We start from the raw sequence: 16,003 nt of genomic DNA, 5'->3' as shown, positions 1-16,003 counted from the left end.
GGGTTAATGAGCTACACTATGTGTGGTTGCCAGGAAGTGGCGAGTGATTGATTCCTTTGAGGGGCTTGCTCGTGATGGAATGAGCGTCTTTGGTGGGTCTGAAACTCAGGCATCGAACTCCCTGACAGAAAACCTGCCACTTTGGAAGTGACCACTGGCCCGTTTGTCTGGACTAAGATCCGACTCAAGGCTGTCTCAGCAACAAAGCCAGCTGGCTTCCCTCCTTTTCGCCTCTTCGTTTCTCATTTCTTATGTCTGGATTTTTTTTTTTTTAAATTTTTTTTTTGAGATGGAGTCTCGCTCTGTCGCCCGGGCTGGAGTGTAGTGGCCGGATCTCAGCTCACTGCAAGCTCCGCCTCCTGGGTTTACGCCATTCTCCTGCCTCAGCCTCCCGAGTAGCTGGTACTACAGGCGCCCACCACGTCACCCGGCTAGTTTTTTGTATTTTTTTTAGTAGAGACGGGGTTTCACCGTATTAGCCAGGATGGTCTCGATCTCCTGACCTCGTGATCTGCCCGTCTCAGCCTCCCAAAGTGCTGGGATTACAGGCTTGAGCCACCGTGCCCGGCCTCTTATATCTGGAGTTTTAAGATATCTCGTGCAAAATCCACAAGGTCTTTTAAGAGGCGCACCTGTTTTGCAATAAGAAATGAGGGCTAGTTAAGGGGAAAAAAAAGTAGATTGGGTGGGAAATGATTATACTTGAGTTGCAAGGCTGGGTCACGTGTTTTGAAGAAGTCGTACCATGCAAATGGGCTTTGGTGAAGCTCCGAGTCTAGAGACCTTCGTTCCTGGGTCCCAGGTAGCTTCGGATCAAAGCCTGTGGGAAACGCTACCTGCACCTGCCTCTAGCTAACCCCAGTAGTTCTCACAGCGACGGGCTGCTCCGAGGGGGCTTCCGGGCGCCAGGGCTGCCTGCCCAGCTTGGTTCCCAGCGTGGGTTTCCAGGGCCTGGTCCTTCATGATGGGGAGTGGAGGGAGCTGATATTGCAGGAGGAGCCTGGAGAATCCCAGGACCCCCTGGGACGGGGAGAGAGATGGTTTTAATTAGAGCTGAGAGATGGGAAATAAGGCAGAGCGGAATGACATCTTAATGAGGTTTAATGAAGCTGTCTGCTGATGGGGACAGCTGTCACCCAGAGCTGTATTCCAGCCAAGCCACTTTGTGATGGAGGAAACTCGGAAAAAGGCGGTTTGAAGGCAGCTGAGGAGGGAGAGGTGGTCAGACTCGGAGCTGGGATTTTTCTCCATTTGCCTCTTAATTCCAACACCTCATTGACAAGGGATTCCAGCTAGTGGACCATATTACAATAGCCTCCAACCTTTCAAAATTCCCTGTTGTGCAAAACTAAGGTGTGCCTCTTCAAAGACCTTGTGGATTTTGCACAAGATGTTTTAAAAATTCAGACGTAAGAAATGAGAAGCGCAAGGATTTTGAGGGCTGAACCTTGGCTCCTTGCTTGTCCAGTGGGGATACCATGGCCTCCCTTATAGAGTTGTTGTGAGAATTGGGGGGTGGCTGGGAGTTAAGCACAGAGGTGTGATGTCCAGGAGAGGTAAGTTTAACCCCAGCTCTTCTATTGACTATCTGGGTGGTGTTGGACAAGCGTGAACCTCTTTAAGCTTCAGTTTTCCCATCTGTAAAATGGGAAAACCTACTAGACAGTGAAGTTGGCAGAGGTCAGGGAGAAGCAAAAGCACTCTTCCAACATGCTCAGCACATAGGAAGCACTCAATAAAGAGGGCACAGAACATTCCATGTGCCCTGCATGGAGGAGGTGCACAATAAATCTCGATTCTCTTCCTTTTTTCTTTCTTCACTGTGTGGTGGGTTCCAAGGGATCCCTGTGCAGGGAGGGTGATCTCAGCCTCCACACAGCCCAATAGCCAGGCCACACCCGCTGCCCCAGGACCTTTGCACATTCCAGTTTGGGACCTGTCTGGGAGACCCCTTTTGTCTCTGCACATGGCCACCTCTCATCCTGGCCTGGGCTGGTGGGGTAGGCTGATGGGGTCCCGGGTGGCTGATCAGAGCTGAGATTTGGGACTCAGTCTCGTCAGTTTCATGGATGTCAGAGTGAGGTTACCAAGGTCCTAGTGTGTTTGTGCTGCTGTAACAAAATACCTGAGATGGGGCAATATAGAAAGAAGAGAAATTTATTTCCCACCGTTCTAGGGGCTGGGAGTTCAAGATCAATGCGCTGGTGGTTTCTGTGTCTGGTGAGAGCCTAGTCTTTGCTTCCAAGATGATACCTTGTTGCAGTATCCCCCCGGGTGGGGACGAACGTTGTATCCTCACTTGGCAGATGGACAGAAGGGGATCGAAGGGGCGAACTCCCTCCACCAAGGCCTCTTATAAGGGCACCTATTCCCCCATGAATGCAGAGCCCTCATGACTCAACCACCCCCTAAAGGCCACACCCCTGGACACTGTCTCATTTGGATTAAGTTTCAGCATAAGTTTGGAGGTGATAACAACATTCAGACCATAGCACTGTGGAAAAGCCAGTGACCATCAAGCCTCAGGTGCCCCTGTGTTTTGATGGCAGCTGAACTCAGACGTCTGTCACAACCTGCTTGCCCGTGTCTGAAAGTTCAGGATCAGGAGCTCCTCTGAGTGCCTCTCTCTGTAGGTTCTTAGCAGGCTTCACACAGCCCCGCTGAGATGCCCAGAGACCACCCCTCTGACAGGCAGCTTTTCTCTGTAAGCTTCTAGAAGGCCCCACTGAACAAGCTGGGGAAGGAGGCCAAGGGTCAGCGCTGGGCCCTCCCACCTCTGGCTCCATGCCGCTCCCTGCACTAACTCCCCTTGGCTCTCTTGCCCACCCTGTCTACCTCTGGAAACTTTTTCAGGTCCGTTCTTCTCAAAATGCCAATTCAAGATCTGTACGTGTCTTTCTTTTCCTGGCTACCCTTCGCCCAACCCAGTCAAGACATCTGGCTGGGTCCCAGTCACTTTAGTCCTGAACAGCAGCTCCTCCGTCATTTTGTTCAACATTGTTATAAAGTTGATGAGAAAAGAAATCAATGTCCAACTGGAGCCACTGTCTGCGCGGCATCTGCATGTTCCTCCTATGTCTGCGTGGGTTTTTCTCCAGGCACTCTGGTTTCCTTCCACATCCCAGAGGTGTGCGCATTAGTGAACTGGCGCATCTAATGGTCCCAGTATGAGTGGGCATGGGTGTGTGTGGGTGCGCCCTGCGATGGGATGGCGCCCTGTCCAGGGTCGGTGCCTGCCAGGTGTCCTGAGCTGCTGAGACAGGTTCCCACCACTCGCAACTCTGAACCGAAATAAGTGGATCAGAAACACGAATGAACGAAGGAGTACAAAGTATTAAAAACAAAAATCTGTGGCTGGGCATGGTGGCTCACTCCTGTAATCCCAGCATTTTGGGAGGTCAAGGCGGGCAGATCACTTGAGGTCAGGAGTTCCAAACCAGCCTGACCAACATGGAGAAACCCCGTCTCTACCAAAAATACAAAGTTAGCTGGGTGTGGTGGTGCACGCCTGTATTCCCAGCTACTCAGGAGGCTGAGGCAAGAGAATCACTTGAACCCAGGAGGCGGAGGTTGCAGTGAGCCAAGATTGTGCCATTGCACTCCAACCTGGGCAACAAGAGGGAAACTCCGTCTCAAAATCTGTAAAGTTCTGTATATGATCATCATACATATGCACGACTGTGGACAAAGCGTAGCAAGCCCTTCGGATTGATGATGTTTGTTTTTTACTGCACGGTCGTAGGAGGGGCTCCTGGCAATTTTGACTTTGCAAACATTTATTCCTTGATTTAACCCATTACCACTCTGACTGCTGTCACTCATGGATTCCCCCCAAACTGGGTAAATAATGATCTTATTTGTTTTTATTAATCTTTCTTGAATGTATGGGTAGCTCACACTTATATCAATATTCCATATTAGAAGTATTTTGGTGGTTATTGAGTTTGGTGATGTTTTTGTGACCAGATTGTGCCATAGGAACTTAATTCTTGTTATCTATTAGCCTACGTTAAAATTGGGTTTCTTATACGTTGTTTTGCTTAAAGTTGCAATTTCCAAAAACATATTGATGATGTTGAGTGAGGACCTACTGTTAAGTTTTCTGAAGGGATAGCTCTTCCCATGAACCTCAGTCTATATATTGAACAGTGGACTTCTGCCAGGCACGGTGGCTCACTCCCATAATCTCAGCACTTTGGGAGGCCAAGGCAGGAGGATTGCTTGAGGCCAGGAGTTCGAGACCCACCTGGGCAACATAGTGAGACCCCATCTCTACAAATAATTTAAACATTATCTGAGAGTGGTGATGTGGGCCTGTAGTTCTAGATACTCTGGAGGCTGAGGTGGGAGGATCACTTGAGCCTGGAATGTCGAGGCTGTAGCAAGCTGTGATTGTGCCCCTGTACTCCAGGCCTAGGCAATGGAGCAAGACCCCGTCTCAAAAAAGAACCCCCCACAAAACAAAAAAACAAAACGACGAGAACAAAAACAGCAGACTTTACCTGGGGTTCTCCTGTGTGTAAGGCACTGTGCTGTGCACCATTGTGTGGGGCAGAGAAGGCCAGGAAGTCAAGGCTCACCTGTTCCATATGAGCCAAACCCCACCTGTAGAGATGAGGTCTGTGCACATGAAAAGACAATCAAGCCCAGGCCATCTCTGCTAAATGCCGGCTCATGAAGTAGGAGGCAGCAAAGACTGTGGAGTCAGAGGTGGGCTCATACCCGCCTTGGCCACTCAGCTGTACGGCTTTGAGCAATCAGGGCCCTCCAGCTGTCCGTGCCTTCTTTTCCATACCTGTGAAATTGACATGGTGGTTATACCACGTTGCAGGATTGTTTTATGAATTGGCAGTAATAGGGGAGCCGGGCACACAGATGCCAGGATTATAGATGTTTGATGAGCACATGGCCAGGTGGGTGTCCAGTTAGCCTGTCTTGTGGGGCAGATGAGCTGGTAATGGGTGGATGTGCTGCTTGTCTAGGGCATTTGCACGCGAACGAAGGGACTCTGAGACACACTGTACTTGCACCTAAAGGGCTGGATTGTGGACAGTGGGATCTCAGGCCATGGAGGTATCTGGGGCCAGGAATAGAGGGGAGGGTTGTCGAGGACTCCCACGGCTCCAGCCTGGGCGGACACAGCCATGCTCATTTGATTGTGCTTTGCTTTATTGCGCTTTGCATGCAGGAGTCCTCACAAAGCCCCGTTGGTGGCCTCCAGCTGCGCCCAAGTGAGGCCCAGGGACCCCTGGGGTTTCCTACCCATGACCCTCTCTGACACTGCGGTGTAGTGTAGCCTGCCCAAGAGGGAAGGAAGTCCAGGCGCCAGGGCAGAAGACTGAGAGGTTGATAGGGCTTCTCTGAGTGTCCAAATCTGCTTCTCGGCTGAGTTCCTGGGAAGTTCTGCTTCATCCTTCCAGGCGATGCTACGGTCTGGAAAGTCCTGGGAGATGAGAAAAACACTGCCATGGGCATTTCTGGAGGATGAGACTCTCTAGTCTAAGAAATATAGACCAGAGAATCCCTTTGGGAAAACAAAAAGTTGTTGTGTTGTTGCTGTGGTTTATCTGGTGCCTGTGTTCATGCAGTTCTCATGTGAAGCTGGGTCTCCGGTGTGGACAGAGAGCACATTGCTCCATCAGCAGGGAGTTGGGGGAAAGGGCTGGCAGACACAGTCATGGATGAATGGCTCCTGGGGGAGGGCAGCAGGCGGCGGGTACAGTGTGAAGGGCACACATCGGGTCAACAACGTCATGACCCCTAAAGCCCCCGGTGCTATCTTCAGTCACTGCCCCAACCCAGGGGTCCTGCACTCCTGACTTCTAAACCCAGAGATGAGTTCTGCTGGTGTCTGGCTGCATCTGCGTGGAGCAGCACACCTCTGTGTGTCTGGCTTCCTTCACGCCACACTTTGTGTGAGGACCACATATGTGGTGGCCCACAGTAATGTTCTTTCATTTTCAGAGTTTATTTCTTTTCTTCTCCTTCCTTCCTTCCTTCCCTCCTTTCTTTTTCTTTCTTTTTCCCTTCCTTCCTTCTTTCCTTCCTTCCTTCCTTCTTTCCTTTCCTTTCTCCTTTCCTTTTCCTTCCTTCCTTCCTTCCTTCCTCCTTCCCTCCCTCCCTCACTCCCTCTCTCCTTCCTTCCTTCCTTCCTTCCTTCCTTCCTTCCTTCCTTCCTTCCTTCTTTCCTCCCTCCCTCCCTCCCTTCCTCCCTTTCTCTCTCTCTCTCTCTCTCTCTTTCTTTCTTTCTTCCTTTTTTTTGACAGGCTTTCACTCTGTCACCCAGGCTGGAGTACAGTGGTTCAATCATGGCTCACTGCAGCCTCCACCTCCTGGGTTCAAGTGGTTCTCCCACCTCAGCCTCCTGAGTAGCTGGAACCACAGGCACACACCACCACACCCAGCTAATTTTTACATTTTTTGTAGAGATAGGGTTTTGTCATATTGCCCAGGTTGGTCTCAAACTCCTGGACTCAAATTATCTGCTTGTCTTGGCTTCCCAAAGGGCTGGGATTACAGGCGTGAGCCACCGCACCCAGCTCATTCCGAGTTTCTTAATCTCTGTGGGCATTGTTGGCATCAAGGGACAGACAGCTCCTTGATGTAGTGGGGTTGTCTGGTGCATTGCAGGATGCCTGGCAGCATTCCTGGCCTTCACCCACTAGATGGAGGATAGTGCCCCCTCCCAAGCCATGATGACCAAAAATGTGTCCAGACATGGCCAGATGTCCTCAAGGGCACGTTATCACCCTGATTGAGGACCACTACTGTAGGGTATTCTGTGTTACGAATATGTCATGAATTTTTTATCCACCTATCATGGCCACTTGGGTTGTTTCTAGCAGTTGACTATCATGAATTGAGCTGCTATGTGCATTCGTAGACATGTTCTTGGGTGGATGTCCACATTCATTTCTGCTGGATGACCAGGATGGAATTGTTGGGTTATGGGGCAGGCATATATTTAGCTTTAAGAGATACTGCCAAACAGCTTTCCACAGTGGTTGTAGCAGTTTGCACTTTCACCAAGTGCATGGGTATTCCAGTTGCCCCACATCTTTATCAATAACACTGAATTTTTTTCTTTGCATTTCCCAGAGGTTGACATTTCGACATATGGGTCTTGGCCATTGGGACATCCTCTTAAAGAAGTTCCTATTCAAGTATTTTGCTCATTTTTTCCTATAGGATTATCTGCCTTTTTCTTATTGATTTGTAGTAACTCTTTATATATGATGGATAAGACTCCTTTGTTAGATATGTATATTGCAGATGTCTTCTCTCACTCTTTAAACTCACAGACTTTTAGAACCAGGGGCACTCTGTGTTTCCCACATCAAATACCCTGGTGCACATGACTGCCATTGCTTAACTGTACTTTTTGCAAGACAGTGAATTTCATAAGAGCAGGGCTGTGTGTCTGATCTGTTCACCCTAGAACTCCCAGCACAGAGGGCTTAGCGCTGAGTGGGTACAAAATAAATATATGTGGAAGGAAAGTATGAGCAAACCTCCCATTGGGATTTTTTTTTCTTTGTAGTTTAAAGCTTCCACGTTTCAGCAATTATTGATTCCCAGGCAACCACAGTAAAAAGCAGAGATTGAGGCACATGCCTGCTCCCTTGCCCCCCGCCTGAGGGTGGCAGCCAGCTCCTGAGTCTGTCTGTCATTCCCCTGCCAGTTGGAACTCTGCCCACCTGCACCTGCCCTGAGGGAGGCGGGGTCTCTCCCAGAGAAGTCACATTTTAATTAACTTCCCCGGCAGTCACTGGAGAGGCCGGATCATTTTCATAAACAAATGAGGCCGGGCGCGGTGGCTCACGCCTGTAATCCCAGCACTTTGGGAGGCCGAGGCGGGCGGATCACAAGGTCAGGAGATCGAGACCATGGTGAAACCCCGTCTCTACTAAAAATACAAAAAAAATGAGCCGGGCGCAGTGGCAGGCGCCTGTAGTCCCAGCTACTCGGGAGGCTGGGGCAGGAGAATGGCGTGAACCCAGGAGGCGGAGCTTGCAGCGAGCCAGGATCACGCCACTGCACTCCAGCTTGGGCAACAGAGCAAGACTCTGTCTTTTCAAAAAAAAAAAAACAAAAAACAAAAAACAAATGAGAGGCCAGAGCTTTGTCTGCAACTCAGAGAGCATAGTATGGAAGGAATTCAAAACAAGCCACCCTGCAGAGTCCCCATGCACCCACCTGAAACTCAGAGCTCCATCACTCCTGAGGGACACTGGGGTCTGGGATTTGAGATGGAAAAGAAGAGGGAGAGAAATGATCAACTGTTGTGTAGAAAAGAGCCAATGGTCTCAAAGTAGGCTGGATGAACTGCACGTCTGTGTACCCCTAAAATTCAAAACCTAACTTTAGATGAGATGGCATTAGCAGGTGGGTCTTTTAGGAGATGATTAGGTCATGAAAGCAGAGCCCTCATGATGGAATTTGTGCCCTTAAATGAAGAAGAAGAAAGCTAACTCTCTCTTTCTGCTCTCTGCCACGTGAAGATATAACAAGAAGGCGGCCATCTGCAAACCAAGAAGAGAGCCCTCACCAAGACATTGGGTCTATTGGTTTCTAGATCTTGGACTTCCCAGCCTCCAGGACTTTGATAAATAAATGTCTATTGTTGAAGCCACCCAGTCAATGATAATTTGCTATGGCAGCCTGAGCTGACGAAGACATAGTGTTTTACCCACTCATTTATTCAACCCCTATTTATTAGCATCTATTCTACACTGAGGCTTGGGAAAAGAAGAGTGAGAATAAAGATTCACGGGGTATACAAAAAATCTCCGTACCTTCTGCTCACTTCTGTTGTGAACCTAAAACTGCTGTAAAATATAAAGTCTGTTTTTTAAAAATAACCTTAAAAAATAAAGATTGGATCCCTTTCCTTGTGGGGCTCACAGGCTCATGAGGGAAGACAGACATTAAACTGATCATTATGCAATGAATGACTTAAGTAGTGTACTTTGTAATTTTATTTGAGATGTAATTCACATTCCCTACAATTCACCCATTTAAAATGTAGAATTCAATGGCTTTTAATATATTCACAGAGTTGTGACACCATCACCGCAATCAATTTTAAAACATTTTCATCACTCCCCAAAGAACGCCCCTTAGCCATCACAGCTACAATCATTCCATCCCTTCCCCCGACCTGTCACCGGCCCTGGCAACCACGAAGCTACTTTTTGTCTCTGGATTTGCCTGTTCTGGACATTTCATGTAGATGGAATCATGCAGGACGCGGCAGTGCTCTGTGTCTGGCTTCTCAGCATGATGTTGTCAACTCCACCCACACTACCACGGGTACTACCCTGTCATTTTGTAAGTGCCGTGAAGGTAGGCTGAGGCCGCTGTGGTGCCACCATATAATAAGGAGGCTTGTCTAGGACTGATGCCAATCTGGGAAGGCTTCCCAGAGGAAGTGGCTTTTAATATCAGGCATTTATTGTGCACCTGCTCTGTGTCAACAGGAAAAAGAAGGTAATAGGAGCCATGGCTCTGGCTGGATAGGAGTGTGTAATCCAGGCAGGGGGGTCTGCATGTGCATTCATGGAAACTGAGAAGGTGGCAAGTTCTAAGCCCCAAATGAACAGAATAGATAGTCAGAGTCACTGGCATTCAGACGAGGGTGAGCCATGGTGAACCCAGGGGTCCCAAGAGCTTCTGGCAGAGACAGGGCTTGAAGAATAAGGACCAGTAAGGGTGGGCCTTGAGGAAAGAGCAATGGAGGCGGCTGGATGCCTGTGGTCCTTCAGACAAGGGGGGAGTGGGTTCGTCTGTCTCAACAGTGGGGCCATAGGGGAGCCTGGGAGGCAAAGCCACAGGGCTGGGTGGGGTTGGAGGGTGCAGGACCTGGACTGCCAGATGAAGGAGGGGTTTATTCTAGAGGCAGTGACGAGCCACGCTGGGTGGTCCTTGACCATCTCTCTACCTCTCAGCACCCAACCTGTGGGAGCTGGAGAGATGGGGATATAGACGAGATGGCAGGAGACAGTGAGGCCAGAGCCTACCAGACCCTCTGGACAGTCTTTGGTGTGGCCAGAGTGGAGAGATCCCAGGAAATGTAACACCCTGTGACTTTGAGTCCACAGCCTGTGGCCTGTGGCCTGTGGGAGGAGCAGCTGAGCCTACCCTTCTCAGTAATGGCCCCGGGGCCTGCTGGCACCAGGGAGCCACAAGAAGCTGGGGCTGTGGGCATTTCTTTGGCTTGTGGATCTGAGCATGAGCTGGGGGCAGCCAGCCTGGGTTCCAGTGCCGGCTCTGCCACTTCCTACTGCTTGACCTGAGGCAACCTGTCGGATCTGTCTGTGCCTCAGCTTCCCCCTGAGAAACGGGGATGGTAATGAGAACTGCCTCACTGGGTGGCTGTGCAGACGGCATGAGGGAAGGCCAAGGAACCCCAAACATTGTGCCTGGGATGCAGTCAGAACCCAGCAAGTGCCCATCGATGCAGCAGGTGCGATGGGGTTTGCAGCACTGTGCAGGACAGGGCCTCTGACCTCGAGGAGCTGCTGTGCTAAAGGGAGACCATGTGGCAGGATGATCAAGAGCGCCAGCCAGGAGGACGGGCACACCTCCATGCGATGCCCTGCCCAGCCCTTGGGGACTGGGGATATCGACCCTGCCTCTCTAGGCCTCAGTTTCTATAGCTATAAATGGGTGGTGGGTGGGGGGCGTCTAATGTGGTTGATGACAGGGCAATTTCATTTGTACAAACCACCTCTGAGACGTCAAGGAGTTCCCTAGAGTCACAGGGAGTAAGGACAGCTGGCCAGGTGCAGATGGGTGGCAGTGGCCCTGTCACTGTGTCTTCCCCAGGTGAGCATTCGAGGAAGTGACTTCCTCAGTGATGATGGTTTGAGTGGTCCCTGGTGTGAGGAAGGTGGGAATGAAGGTAGGAAAGAGGTCTCCTTCCCTCGACGGGGCCTCCAGATGAGGCCTCCCGAACTGGGTCTTTCATTTCCAGCTTGAGCCAGCCAGGTCTAGGCTCCACCCCAAACACAGCTGCCCAGCTCAGGGACTATGCCTCCCCACTCCGACAATACAGATGTGCCGAGAGCCCTCCCATCTCCGATGTCTTCATTTGCCTTCAGCACAGACACGCGGACCCGCTTCTGCCGTGTGACCCTGTGCCAGCCGCAGCCTGCGCTCCTCCCAGGGAGGGCTCTGCCACCCACTCCTGTGCCGCCCTGAAGGAGGCGGCAGGGCCTGGGGCAACGCAGGCATCTGGTGCCTCCCTGCCGCCGGATTACAATACGGTTGGTCTGAGACTCCACCCCTCACCTGTGCTCTCTGTCCTTCCCCCGACAGGCTGAACTCGGCAAGCCCCGGGAAAGAAGCTACAGTCTGCCCGGCATTAATTTTAATTACGGACTCTACATCCGAGGGCTTGATGGAGGAGTCCCTGAAGGTGAGCGAGCAGCTTTGGAGCATGAGGGCAGAGGAGTGGGCGGGAGGCTCACCCCTCTTCACAGAGCCCTTGACCTAGCTCGCTGCTAGGCAGCTGGTTGGGTGCTGGAGAAAGACCCAGGGACCCGGCCAGCCTGGGCAACTGAGTGGTAAAACCCAGGAAGTGGCCCAGACGGGGAGGGCCAAGCAGGGCCCTGGTGTACGGTGTCAGGGAACTAGCATGGGCACCCGCCCCCTGGCAGGGACCGTGTGCACTGTGCTGCTCAGGTTACAAGTACAGAATGAGCCTGGGACCAACCCTCTCTCTGCCCAGAGGAAGTCAAGGGCCAGGCCAGCCCAGCTCCAGGGAAGATGCTTGACTTCGGTATGCTCTGGGATCTCTGGGAGCCCCGATCCCACCCTTTTGGGCCATCATGCTTTCTGGGGGGCAGGTAGGGTTGTCACCCAGCAGGCTCAGGTAAATGGGAAGGCCGAGGACGCGCGTACCCCTATTTCTTCTTGATCAGCTGCCTCAGGGTGCTTACTCCCAGGCTGACCACTGCCCCGTGGGTCTCTCCCTGCCATCAGCCATCGGACGCTGGAACGTGTTTAAGCAGCAGCCCACCTGCCCCCACGAGCTGACCCGGAATTACATCGCAATGAACCGTGGGGCGGTGAAAGCCGGCCTGGTGACTGCCCAGGAGAACTTGCTCTACCGTCAGCTCAACGACATCCGCATCAGTGACCAGGATGACCGGCGCCTGAAGAAGGAGCCGCCCCCTCTCCCTCCAAACATGACATTTGGGATCCGGGCACGGTGAGGTGGCTGGCAGCCAGGGCTTCATCCCTTGAGGGGTGGGGGTACCAGCTGAATCAGGGACAAGGTCGGAGGCTGACAGGGACGTGGAGCATCCTGCCAGCCCCACTCTCCTCTCTCCAATGACTGTCTCTTGTGTGACTTCTGTAGCCACACCCTGAATCCTGCTGAGCTGGGTCCTGGCCTTACAGTGGGTACCCTGTAGGGCTGTGCACAGGTCACCCACTTTCCCTTGATCAACAAACAGTGATTGAGACCTGTCCCTGGGCCAGGCCCAGTGACTCATCTCTGTAATCTTAGCACTTTGGGAGGCCCATGTGGGAGGATCGCTTGAGTCCAGGAATTGGAGACCAGGCTGGGCAACGTGGCAAAACCCCATCTCTACAAAAAAATTTTAAAAATTAGCTGGGCATTGTGGCATGTGCTTATAGTACCAGTTACTTGAGGGCTGAGGTGGGAGGATTGCTTCAGCCCAGGAGGTCGAGGCTGCAGTGACCCGTGATTGCACCACTGCACTCCAGCCTGGGCAACAGAGTGAGACCCTGTCTCAAAAAAAAAAAAAAAAAAAAAAAAGGCCTGCCTCTGTCTTCATGGAGCAAGAGAGGGGAGAGCCTGCCAAGTTACCCAAGCACAGCACCAGCCTAAGGAAGCCACGAGAGAGGCTCTGGAGCCTGGGCTCAAACCTGGACTCTGGCCATGACTGGCGGTGGGATCCTTGCCCCAGCTTCCGCATCTGTAGAATGGAGATAAGAGCAGCACCTGTTTCGCCGTATGCTGAGGTTTCAGTGATGTAACGCATACAAAAACCTGAGCACAGGGCCTGGCCTACAGAAGGCGCTCAATAAATGTTAGCTAGTGTTCATGTTAAGATATGATGTAATGTGAGTTGTAGATCCAAGAGCTATGAAATTTTTAAAATTTTTTGTTGAGGCAGTAAAAGGCACAAATCACGGCGTGTTCAGCTTAACGCAATTTTACAAATGGACACACTCAAGTAACTACCACTAAGATAAAGATATAGAATAAATCTGGCACCCCAGAAAGTTCTGGCACACCCCTGAGAAGCAGCAGTTCTATTCTATTCTTCCATCCCCTGAGAAATGACTGTCCGGTGGCCCCACTGTCACCACAGGTTAGATGACCGGCATGCACGTCCCAGTGGGTCCACATCCTCACCATTGTCAACAAGGGCACGACTGGCTTGGCGCTTAGATCAGCTCCCTAGTGCTAATGAGGGCCCACAGGCCACACACAAGTAAATGGAGGGAGATGGGGGGACACCAGAAGAGCCACGTGTCCCATCCAGTCAACGCCCCGTCTTCTTCTGATTGTCCTACAGAAACCAGCTAACTGCTCTCTCTTCTAACAGAATTGGCCCTTCCCAAGCCACCTTCCACGTTACTCCAGAGTTATCTTGCGAACACACAGATGAAATGAGCCAGACGTGACCCATGTCCCAACCCTGGCACACAGGACATTCTATAAAAGCAGAACGTAGTTGCGTTTAATCAAAACTCACTCATGGCTCACGTGATTGGAAAGTGCAGGGATGACTTCAGGCACAACAGGATCTAGACAGTCAGGAAACGTCATCAGCAACAGGTCTCTCTGTTTCTTGGCGGTGCTTCCTGATTTTGGCTCCATTCTCTGAGAAGCTTCTTCTTCACCTGCAAATGGCCAGCAGCAGTTCTAGTCTGGTTTTCTCTTAACAGCCCAGTGCAAAGGGCATTGGTGTGACCTTGAGTTCAAGACTCTTTGGGCCAGCTCGGGGTTACATGACTATCTTTTTTTTTTTTCAGACAGTATCTCTGTCTGTTCCCCAGGCTGGAGTGCAGTGGCACAGTCTCAGCTCACTGCAACCTCTGTCTCCCTCCCAGGTTCCAGTGATTCTGCTGCCTCAGCCTCCCGAGTAGCTGGGACTACAGGTGCGCACCACCACGCCTGGCTAATTTTTGTATTTATAGTAGAGACGGGGTTTCACCATGTTGGCCAGGCTGGTCTTGAACTCCTGGCCTCAGGTGATCCACCCGCCTTGGCCTCCCAAAGTGCTGGGATGACGGGTGTGACCCACGGTGCCCGGTTACATGACTATCTTCTACTCAACCGCTGTGGCCAGGGCTGAGATGCCAGGTCTGGGTCATATGTCTGCCTCTGAGTCAATGGCTGAGGCCGGGGGAATCTGAAGCCTGACTGGCCTGGTCTGCCAGGGGAATCGGAAGCTTGGCTGGCCTGGTCTGATGATGCACCCTTTCCTGGAGTCAGGGGCGAAATCAGTCCCTGCAATCCACATGGGCTGATGGTGGAAAAGACGTACAGACCAGGGTTCTGTTCCAGGAGGGGAATGGATGCCAGGCAGGCAGCAGGACTGCCCAGCCCTTTCCACATCACGGCACAAGCTGGTCATTAGTACAAAAATGACCAATATTTGTGCATTGCACTGAATAAATAAATAGAAGCGGCTGCTCCCAGACAGTGGTGGGCTTCTTGCTATCTGGAGCCCGGTTCAGTGGCCTGTGACTGACAGAGCCAATGTCTTAGCCCATCTGTGTGGCAGCATCCAGGCCGGGCCTCGTTCAAGGCCATTGACATTCCATCCCTAGCTTGTGTTTCCAGTCTCCCCTCTTGCCTTTCCTGGACTAGGTGCCTTCCTCTGACTGTACCATCATATATATATATATATATATATTTTTGGGGGGTGGTAGTTCCTTCTTTATTTTTTCTAATTTTTTATTGTGGTAAAACATACATAAGATTTATCATCTGAACCATTTTTAAGTATACAATTCAGTGGGAGTGATTACATTCACGTTGTTGTGTGACCATCACCACCATCCATCTCAAGAACTTTCTCATCCTTCCAAACCGAAACTCTTTCCCTATTAAACACCACCCCCCAGCCCCCGGCACCCACCATTCTACTTTCTGTACCTATGAATTTGACTACTCTAGAGATCTCATATGAATGGAATCATGCAACGTGTGGCTTTTGTGTCTGGCTTATTTCGTTTATCGTAATATCCCCACGGTTCATCCATGTTATAGCGTGCCTCCGAATCTCATTCCTTTTCAAGGCTGAGTCATGTTCCCTGTGCGTATGGATTGCGTTTGGTTGCCTCATTCATCCACTGATGGACGTTTAAGTTGTCTCTACCTTTTGGCTATTGTGAATAATGCTGTTGTGGAGGTGGACGTACCCGTGTCTGTTCCAGTCTTGCTTTCAGTTCTTTTGGGTGTAGACCCTGTAGTGGGATTGCGGGATCAGGTGGTAATTGCGTTTTAAGTTTCTGGGGACCCGCCACGCCGCTGTCCACAGCACGTGCTGTGTATGCCCTTGTATGCTTTTCCCAGCATCCTACTCATGGGAAAGAACCCTGAGGGGAATGAGTCGGTGGGAAAACCTACGCATTCTTCAAAGTTCAGCTCAGCATCGCCTCTTTGGTAAGTTTTCCCACCTCTCATGGCCTCAGGCATGTCTGTCCCCAGAAATGCATTTCTATGCACCAGCCCTGAAACCAGGAAGGTGACACTAGAGACACATTGGCAAGTCACTTCGGGGCTGGATTAATGAACTCCTGTACATCATCCTCCCTGTACCTTTGAAATCGTCCCCCAGGTGGGTCCCCCAAGGCATCTCCTGTGACTTTTGCTGCTGACCCGACTTCTCTTCTCAGCTCTCAACACATGTGCCCTCCCTTGCCCTGTTCTTACAGGCTGCCTGGGGCAGAGAGGAGCCCCTGTTCCTGGTCCGTGCTGTGCACTAGATTACTAGATCAGTCCATGCTGGTGACC

The 16,003-nt window shown here is 51.2% G+C and overlaps 3 protein-coding genes across 7 annotated transcripts in view; 2 read left to right on the top strand and 1 right to left on the bottom strand.

The window, feature by feature from the left end:
- The window catches only part of SPACA9 (sperm acrosome associated 9), a 468,643-nt gene that overhangs the window by 56,576 nt on the left and 396,064 nt on the right, over nt 1-16,003 (top strand). Inside the window, exon 1 of one of the 2 annotated variants that reach the window (XM_077967395.1) lies at nt 13,482-13,491. The exons of the other annotated variant lie outside the window; for it this stretch is intronic. The gene's annotated coding sequence lies outside the window, so the exon portion shown is untranslated. Of the gene's footprint in view, nt 1-13,481; nt 13,492-16,003 lie in introns of those variants that run through there. 2 annotated transcript variants of the gene reach the window in all.
- CFAP77 (cilia and flagella associated protein 77) overlaps nt 1-16,003 on the top strand; it is a 170,266-nt gene that overhangs the window by 84,290 nt on the left and 69,973 nt on the right. The window contains exons 2-3 of one of the 2 annotated variants that reach the window (XM_015116516.3): nt 11,320-11,419; nt 11,986-12,214. In XM_015116516.3, coding sequence (XP_014972002.2) covers nt 11,320-11,419; nt 11,986-12,214 — 329 coding nt within the window. Of the gene's footprint in view, nt 1-11,315; nt 11,420-11,985; nt 12,215-16,003 lie in introns of both variants that reach the window. The other variant, XM_077967391.1, reaches the window with a different exon arrangement.
- Nucleotides 5,149-16,003, bottom strand: part of DDX31 (DEAD-box helicase 31) — a 181,084-nt gene continuing 170,229 nt past the window's right edge. The window contains exons 20-22 of one of the 3 annotated variants that reach the window (XR_013405345.1): nt 13,734-13,881; nt 8,197-8,237; nt 5,149-5,443 (exon numbers count right to left, since the gene is read on the bottom strand). Coding sequence is in view for 1 of the 3 variants with exons in the window: in XM_077967348.1 (XP_077823474.1) it covers nt 13,878-13,881 (4 nt within the window). In the remaining 2 variants the exon portion in view is untranslated. Of the gene's footprint in view, nt 5,478-8,196; nt 8,238-13,696; nt 13,882-16,003 lie in introns of those variants that run through there. The other 2 variants (XR_013405346.1, XM_077967348.1) reach the window with 2 other exon arrangements.

This window comes from Macaca mulatta, chromosome 15, assembly GCF_049350105.2.
Source record: "Macaca mulatta isolate MMU2019108-1 chromosome 15, T2T-MMU8v2.0, whole genome shotgun sequence".
NCBI classification, from domain to species: domain Eukaryota; kingdom Metazoa; phylum Chordata; class Mammalia; order Primates; family Cercopithecidae; genus Macaca; species Macaca mulatta.
This window is presented reverse-complemented; position numbering and strand designations above follow the sequence as displayed.